At 42.0% G+C, this 9381-nt stretch overlaps 1 protein-coding gene across 5 annotated transcripts in view; it reads right to left on the minus strand.

Annotated features, from left to right (window-relative positions):
• Positions 1 to 616: 616 nt before the first annotated feature.
• The window catches only part of WIPF2 (WAS/WASL interacting protein family member 2), a 39806-nt gene continuing 31041 nt past the window's right edge, over positions 617 to 9381 (minus strand). For all 5 annotated transcript variants that reach the window (XM_006924680.3, XM_006924681.3, XM_025041580.1 and 2 more), the window contains 3 exons: positions 6418 to 6624; positions 4933 to 5034; positions 617 to 4700 (listed from right to left, as the gene is read on the minus strand). In XM_006924680.3, the coding sequence (XP_006924742.1) occupies positions 4660 to 4700; positions 4933 to 5034; positions 6418 to 6624 (350 nt within the window). In that variant the 3' untranslated portion in view covers positions 617 to 4659. The remainder of the gene's footprint in view (positions 4701 to 4932; positions 5035 to 6417; positions 6625 to 9381) is intronic.

The following is a 9381-nucleotide window of genomic DNA, read 5'->3' on the forward strand; positions in this document are numbered from 1 at the left end:
TATGCATCAGTATGGGAAATAAATTCAAGACCTTAGCTAGTGATGAAAGTGCAAGTTAAGCTCATTAAGTCTTAGTGGTGATTATATCAGCTGACCATAGTAAGCAGAGAATGTCTGCTTTAATTTTTACACCTAAAGGCAAAGTTTAAGAAAGCCAGCTAAGATTTTAACTTAAAGAGCGCTGAAAAAAAATAGCTAACACCCACATAAAAATACAGTCTGCATGCTCTTCCTCCACCTTTTCTTCTATGCCTCAGTGTGAGAATCTGCCATGCAACACAGGCAAAAAGAATCATAAGGAATATAATGAAAGGATGCAAGGCCAGAGGGTGTCCTGGGTTCCCTGAAATCATAAGCAGAGTTAGGTGGCAAATATAAATAATGACCAACTCTATCAGAATCACCCAGTCGGCATGACTAACCAGAACTGTGATTTTTGAAACAGCAGAGGGAAGGAGAAAAAACTCTCAGGAAGCTGCAGATACTTCTGCCCAAGTCAGTGTATCTACTTTCTTACAAGACCAGGAGTCAAACCACTACACAACCTGGAATATGAGGCAACAGATTTTCTTCCCTATGCCACCATATGACAGACAAGAGTACACAGTTTTAAGTATTTTGTTTTCATTTTTAAACAAGGTTTAATTAAACTGCATGGCATCCAGAAGAAACAAATGTACCAAAGAATCCAACCTGAGACCAGAATGCACATTTTAGATGCGGGGGGAATGAATGCTAATTGGGAGAGGGAGCACTCTAATCAGAATATAACTCCAAAATAAATCATACAATAAATTATTTTCTTTTTAAAGAAACTGATCCACATGCAGACAGATGGACACACACATACACACTCACACTCTTCACTCATGTCATTCTAGTCTTTTATTCAGTGTTGACTACGACTTCCATGCTGGTTGTCGTGCGAAATGACAAAATTTAGGCATGAGAAAATAAACTTGGCCCCTCTGCCACCAGTGGAATGAGATTTACATTAGGGAACCCACTAAGATGCTAGAAACAATAGTAGAAAGGAGGAAACAGCAGTTATCAAGGAAGATTTTAATTGCTTCAAACAGGGAGAGAGGAAGAAAGCACGGAAATCTAACACAAGGCACAATGAACGTGGAGTTGAATGAAACCAAACCCTTCCTTCGTTTAAACAGGTTATCCTTTTTTTGTTTTGAAGGTGGTTGCAGTTTTCATTTTGCTTTAAAGAGATGAGTCTTGAAGGCAAAGTTGTAATGCCTTCCATTCCCTAAATTAGGGTGGCTTACAGAAAGCCACCCTGACTACACAGCCAGGGACTGAGATTTAATAGGGAGAGAAAGACTACAACTGGAATGTGAAGAATTTGATTCGCAGTTGATTGTAGGTTGGGTTTCCAGAAGGACAGACAGCTCAGTGTAGTGCCATCAAAGGGCCTCAGATGCCCTATACTCCACCCCCAGAGCTTCACAGAAGACCCTGGAGTCACACTTCTCCCCCACTCCCATAAGCACTCAGCCTACAGATTATTTCAAGTGATCAGGAGAATTAAAACATACCCCAACCCTGAGTTGCTCTGTAGCAAGTCTATTTACAATTTTTTCTCACCTCTCCCTAGAGGTAAATCTGGGTTTCAAGTTGGGAAGCCGTGGCGTGAGGGGATGCTCCCAGTGCAATGGCCAGTGGCTAGTCTCCCTGCCTTTGCTAGCTGGGAGGGGTAGGATGAATTTCTGGAGACAGCAGCTTCATATCCATTGGGTGGGGCAGACCTAAGAGTTCTCACTCTGTGGGCACAGCTGTGAAGATGATGGGGCTCTGCTGCTGGAGGAAATCCCCATGACAGAAAAATCCACACCTGGAATATCGAAGTGCTTTTATCCAGGTTTGGTGACCAGAGAGGATGAGGGGAAGAGGGGCACCTAGCTCATTTAAAAACCTGGAGGCCACTGCCCTGCTTCCCAGAAAGGGCAGTAAGGAACAACTACAGTATTAAGTTTTTCCCGCCAGAGAAAAACATCATAAAACCAAACCCACACAAGGGCTTTTAACATAGCTTCCTGATGCTAAGGTGGGCAATGTCTCTTCCTTCTGGGAGGGGATAAGGGGGTTAATGGGACTGGGCAACAGCCTCAACATGAGACCACCCAATCTCCCACTGAAGAGACGACATTCCCAGGAGCAGATAAAAAGAGCAGTTTAAAAGGTGAGACGTTTTAGTGCTCTTGCAGCCAGCCCACCTTAAACCTATATTACAAGCTTTTTACAACATACAAAATAGATCAATAACTATAAGGATCACATTCCCATTCCTCAATAGTAAATATACATGATAATAAATCTGTTATTAACAGAGGGACCAAACAATGTATAAGGCAAAGACATTTAAATAAGTACTGTGTCACTAACATGCTCTGAAGAACAAAATCCATCTGACTAGATCTAGGCTTGGGCCTTTTTTCATGAGGCCAAGAAAACGAAAATACAATACCCATGTGACACAGTCCAAATGCTAGGGAATATGAGGGCAGCAGGTCATAGGGGAGGAAGACATCAGCTCCAATGAAAAGCTGGGGTTTGGCTTTTACTTGTAATACTTATTCTGATGCTCTATATTTGAGTAAAGGGAGGAAAATACACTTTGATAACATTGTACAAAGGCAGCAACTCCCATTTCAAAAATAAATGGGAAGACTTCACAGTCCAAGTTCAGTAACTGGTCAGCATCTACCTACCCTGGAACTCTGCTGCAGTATCCACTCTTGTACTCTCTCGTGTTCCCTCCACTAGTGTCCCCTCTCTCAGTTCTATTCACTTCAGGATGCTGGGGACACTGCTGGGAGACAACTGCTAACAGATTTGAAAATAAGAATGATAAATAATGATTAGAAAAAGTTTGGTGACAGACCTGATCATGGTTTGTCCCAAGAGTCAATGTGGTCCAGGGGATAACAAAAAATAGCAGACCCCATACAAATAACCCAAGTTGAGCCTACTCTCATCTAGTATTGGGAAGACTTGGGTTTCACCTGGTACCATACCCAGATCCTTAGTCTGTGATCCAAGAGATTACAAAGCTCCATAAGGTGGTTTAAGCCTGTGATATAGATGATGAAATTTTTTAACTGACTTTCCCCAACCATTTCAATGAGTAGCCATGGCCTGCCTGCTCTTATTCCAAGCTTTGAGCAGCCTCTGCACTTGGCAAGAGCTGTAGCAAACCAAACCATCTGTGTGTGGAGATCAGGAGCCCCATCCTGCTCTTGGAGAAGGGGGAAGCCCCTTCCCATCATCCAGGCTCAGTTTCTACCTAGACTGGAAACTTCCTTTTTCTCTGTGGTCTTAAACTAGGACCTGGAGGACGAAGAAACAACATATTGCTGGCTGCCAAGTTATATCAACTGGGCTGAGGCACACCTCACCAAAGTCTTTGTGCTTCTTGGCACAGAGGAATCTTTGATTACCCCCATAAACTTGCTCACCCTTCTCTACTCTGCTGTGCTAACCCTTGCAGTCTTGGGAATGCAAAGGTGACAGAGAAAAGAAGAGTCTGTTCAGTCAGATGGGCTGTGAACACTACAGCGAGTAGGCCTTAGTCTTCTGTAGCCCACAGAGCTAGTCCCTTCCATGGTCCCTTCTTTGTCATTGTGGAGCACTCATCAGGGGCTGAAGTTTCTGGACAGGACTGAAAGGGCCAATGGCCTTCAGGGCCAGTCAGAAAAGACTCAGGTAAACTCGAGGTCAAGGTTAAAGTTAAGGCCAAGGTCCAGGCCCTATTTTCTTACCTCCCACTGAAGTTTTTAGGGTTTGTGAATCCAGAAAAAAATGAATGAAAGTGACTTTTCTCTTGAGGGCTGGGTGGTGGGGGCAGAAAAAACATCCCTCAACCTCAGCACCCTGAGGAAATAGGGCAGGGAGTCCCAGAGGACCCAAATGGCTCCTGTTCCCTTTGCTGCAGAGGAACTGACTAGCTCTGAAAGGCTCTCAGTTTACTTCACCCTCTCTTTCTATTAGATGTTTAGTTCAACTGATTAGTATTTAGTGTTTATACCCAACTTATTCCTGGGGTGAGGGCATGGGGTGGGGTAAGAGTAAAACCAAAATATCCCTAAAAATAAAACAGACCCATTTCCTTGCCCTTCTCCAAACTTGGCCTTTAAAACATATCTTTTTTCTGCAAACGCCTTTCCTATTTCACTAAAAATGCTCCCCACCCCCATCCCACGCCAAAGTTCTGGCCATGTCAGCCTCCTAAATGATGAAATATAATATACCTGCCAAGCTTCCCCCACAGTGGGTAGGAGGAGGTAGGAGTACCTTTCTCCACCCTGCCCCAACAATGAGTTAATTCATCACAACAAGGCACCCTTCCCCGAGAGGAAAGCAGGAGACATGGACGCTTTTTCCTCATCCTCATCTGGCTAGCAGAGCTTGCTAGAGGAGGGATGGATGCAGGGTTTGAGACCCTACTGTCAATATAAAGAGTCCAATCACCAAGTCCAGAGACGAGATGCATAGATGGAGGTGAGCGGGGAGGACACTTGGAGTCTAGAGGTTGGCTGCACTGGAGAAACATGTCAGGAACTCTCATGCAGGTTTCAGGGGAATGGAAGGGACCATCTGAGAAGAGAAGTGGGTCCATCCTTTTCCTGAGGAACAGGACCAAGCCAGGCTTCACCTGAGAATGGGTGGCAAAGGTGGGGCTCCACGGGCAGCTAAAAAAAATAACAATAAAAACGACAGATACAAGGTCACCCATGAGACCCTGAATAAATCAAATATTCCTGAAATGAGGGACAGGTTCTTTAAGCTAATGGTTAAAATCTGGGGACTAGGTTTTGTTGTTTTAAAAGAAAATGCAGATGAGAAGCAAATTTTAACCTAAGAAAAGCACACCAATTCTACTTTCTATGCAATTATGGAAAAAGTTTCATGACTACCCCTCACCTCGGTTTGTTTTGCTGGGATATACTCTCTGAAAGTGTTTATATTCTTCTGGAGCAGGAAAGTCTTCTACTGGATGGAAAGAATATTTTGACTCAAAATCATCTGCAAAAGGAACAGAATATTAATTCATATCACCCTTCCTTGTGCTCCCACATACTTGACCCTCCCCTTACTAGTCTCTATGCATTCTGATGAACTTGAGGGCCTGCCTTGCTCACTACACCAAGGTGTCTGAGAACAACAGCAGCACCTCTCTATGTGCCTTGTATGCATAAAGGATGTCCTCATAGGCTCTTTACATAAAGAAATTAGTGTTTGAACTGTTTTGTTTTTTTTTTAAAGTCTTTCCACTAAAAATCAGGCATTTAACAGGAAAGAAGCCCATCTGTTTGCATGGGAGAAGAAATATAGTTCTTTAACAGTCATCTTAGAGACTAATACTATGGAAAACCAACTGAACTGAATCTATAAATTGGTAGAAATTAACCTAAAATGGGAATATTTGTCACCAATTAGTGAGAGATCTGACCGGATAATTCCCTTTTGGCCTAGGTTACTCTCATTTAGCTTTGCAATGCAGTAGGGACAGCCATCTCATGGCCCATGCTCCTACTTTCCATGGCCCCTCTACAAGAAAGCTCAAATCTGGGTGTGGCTTGATCGCATTCCAAAAGACTCATCTTCAAAGCAAAAACCCTGGTCCACCTAATAGGAACTAGAGCAAGGGCAGAGAAGAGTCAACCATTAGCGAATACAGAGTATTAGCGCTAAAAGAAACTGTACAGATCTTTCCAGGAGTCCTCAGCAGAGGGTCTAATGATACCCTCTGGACAACCTTTGCCTGGGGTTCCATCCCAGACTTAAGGAATAAGAATCTCTTATGGGGCCTAAGATTCATGGATAATCTTGAGAAAATTAATCTGACATACTCTTATCTAGCCAATCTCCTCATTTCACACATAAGGGAAGTGAGGCCCAGAGAAGTGAAGCAACTTCCTCAAAGTAACACAGCTAGTTAGTGGCTTTGAATTACTAGATAAAGGTTGTGTACAGTGTTTTATTTTTCAAGGGCCAGAAAACTCTTCTTCCTAGGATGACACATACTTCCTGTCTGAATAATCCTGAAAAGGATAAAGTCTCCTTAAAAGGTAACCACAAATTAGACTTAAAAGGTAACCACAAATAATGATTCTTGGGGAGCAACAGAGTGGCTTTAGAGGTAGCATGACACCAGCTGATTTTACTTCAATATGTCTCAACACAACCATGCCTAGAATTTGCATAAGAAAAGGGATGTCATTTGACAGTGCCTAGAAGTCAGAGGTATAAAGTCAGGAAACGAACTGCCTAGAAGTCTGAGGTATAAAGTCAGGAAACAAACTGCTGTGAATGAAGGATATCAAGAGACCATTCCCATTCTACAATGGCCACAGGAATTAATACGTCACCACAGGAACTAGGAGACTAAAACTGCTAGCTACTCACCCAAGAAAGATCGGACAGTGGTAATGGAATCCCTGTGGCCGTTCCTCAGGGGTGGCGGAGGAGGAGGGGGTGGCCCAGCTGGCGTCCTTGAGGGTGGAGGTGGGGGCTTTCCTCTGCTCAGAGGTTCTGACCCATGTCGATATGGTGGAGGGGGAGGGGGAGCATCCCTGGCACCATTTCGGATTATGGGTGGTGGAGGTGGGGGAGCTGCAATTAAAATTCAAAGCAGTTAGGTTTGGATGTAGAAGCTCTATGAGCCTCTGGGCACCATGTTAAATATCACATTCACCCTCCTCTCATCCCTATTTCTTTAACAGCATTATTGTTCTTCCAGATACTAAAGTTCGGAATAAATGTATGACCCTTTTTCATTTCCCATGACAAGTCAGTCAAGAACTCTACCTATTCTTGATGTTTTTTTCCCTGCTTTTCCATGTCTTCCTCCACAATTCTAATTCAAGTCTTCCTCACATTTAGCCTGCTCTACCGCAAAAAGCCTCCCAAATGTTCTCCTTGCTTCTAATCTTTTACCCTGCCAATCCATTCTGCATACCACCAACTCACTAATCTCCCTAAAAATACTTGATCAAACTTTTTCAAGGGCTTTGCATTTCCTACATCATAAAGTTTCAAATCCTTAGCTTCCACTTTGATTGGGTTTCCTCCAATTATCCTCTTTTCTCACAAAGTAACCTACGCCATGTCAGTTAGCCTGATCTCACCTTCTCTTGATTCCTAGGCTGGGTTAGGTACTCCTTTTCTGCACTCCCACTGTTGCCTCTGTATCTCTCTACCACTCTACTATATTGTACTATGATTATTCATTATATGTGCCTCTTCCCTAGTATACTGTATATTCTTTAAAGTCATAGCAGTGTCCATTCATCTGAGCTCCCAAGCTAAGCCAAGTGCACAGCACATGGTAGGTACTCAATCAATCTTCGTATGCTTTGCTCTTGCGACTCTCCCACAATATTTGAAAATGCCATCCCTCTTCCCTTACTACCAAATCATACCTATCCTTTAAGGTTCAACTCAAGTTCCATCTTATCAAGGCTTTCCCAAAGCAATCCACTCTATTCTGAGCCCCTTCTTCTTTGCTCACCCAAAGCATTTATAGGCTATGTCACTTATTCTAGCACTTAGTAATACAGACTAAAATGAATGATTTTCAAAATATATATAATAAGTCCATCTGTGGAAGTTACATATCTGCAATGATGGTCTCACTGCTCAAAAAAATTGGAAACACGTCTTTCGGAATTCGCTCCAAACCCAGTTTATCAGACAGATCCATAAATATTATTATATGATGGCTATATCTCATTTCTGAGATTGTATCAACAATAACAAAAATATTCCTACCTACGTCTGATTCTGCTTTTTAGTCATTGAAAAATAAAATTCAATCTTAAAAGACAAAAATTTGTCACTAAATAGAAGGTAACATTAAAAGCATCTTTGAAGAAATGGCAGCACCACTGGAATAGGTTCTAATATGTTTAAGTTATATTACTTCTCTGCTTTGCATTAACAGTAATAGCAGCTATTATTGATTTGGTATCCACTATGTTCCAGGCACTGTCCTGGGTGCATTACATGCACTAAATTTTTAAAAATTCTTGCAATCACTCAGGCAAAGAATGTGGTATTATCCCCATTTCACAAATGAGGAAACTGGGACACAGGTTATTTGTCTAAGGTCATAGATCTAACAGACCCAGCACGTGTTTGCTCTTTCTACTATCCTCACACTGCTTTTCATAACTACTGCCAAGTATTACAATTATCTTACCTCTCCAACAAATTTATAACCCAGTGAGATTCCCGGGAGTGTGTCTTTTGGTACCTAGGCCATGTCCAATAAATAGCTGCTATCTAAATAGCATATGGAGAGACCACTCAGCTTAATGGACTGTTAACATTTAGACTACTCAGCTTAACACTGTTTTAGTAATATGAGCATATCTTACTGTTCCTCCTGAATTACTGTCATTTCTGTAGAGTGACCACAGTTAAGCATGAAATAGTAATGGGATGATGTGGACAAGGGGTCCGGCACTGCAAGCCCAGTAAACGTTAGTTTTCATTTCCCATAAGACACACACAGAATGTCAACTTTCCTTCACTCTTTTCAAGGTCTAAGCATGGACAAGGGCCACTAGAGGCAATAATTAAAGGGAAACCCCAGCAGATCTCTGAACCTTGTTTTCATTCCAACTCTGCCCAAACTGAAGCTCTTTCAGGTCATCCTCAAAATATTTCCCTAAATTCCAGATTTCTCAGGGCCCCAAGAATTTGTTATCTACTCCTAGGGCAGGGCTCAGGAGAATAAGGTAGACAGGGTTAGCTAGGCTCAAAAAGACAGCAGCTAGACATCGAGCAGATGGCAGTGATTAGAGCCAAACTGAACCAGCAAAACAGAACAGGACCAAGAACAACCCACTTGGCTTCTTCAGCGCCCTACCTCGGGGACGGTCATCCCAACCAGGTTCTGCCATCCCCAGTACGTTTCTGAGATCTTTATCATGTCTAGTTTTAAATCTGTTTCAAGTAACAGAGCTGGAAACCAAAGACCCTAAGAAACAAGCAATTTGTAAAAGATGGGGTAGGAGATTGCCTTTCATAATCTAAGGTAAACCCGATTTTGAGGAAAGAACGATGAGATTCATCTTTAAAAAAAAAAAAAAAAAAAACCTGTAGAAAAGGAAGAACAAATGAAGCCTAAAATCAGCAGAAGGAAAGAAATAATCAAAATTAGAGCAGAAATAAAATTGAAAACAAAAATAGAAAAAATAAATGCAACAAAGAGCTAGTTCTTTGAGAAGATTAATAAAATTAGAAAACTCCTGGCTATATTCACAAAAGAAAAAAGAGAAAGGACACAAATAAACAAAATCAGGTAAGAAAGAGAAGAAATTATGACAGACACCATGGAAGTATGATGAAAAAATCTAAAACACC

This window comes from Pteropus alecto, unplaced genomic scaffold (assembly GCF_000325575.1).
Source record: "Pteropus alecto unplaced genomic scaffold, ASM32557v1 scaffold98, whole genome shotgun sequence".
NCBI lineage: Eukaryota > Metazoa > Chordata > Mammalia > Chiroptera > Pteropodidae > Pteropus > Pteropus alecto.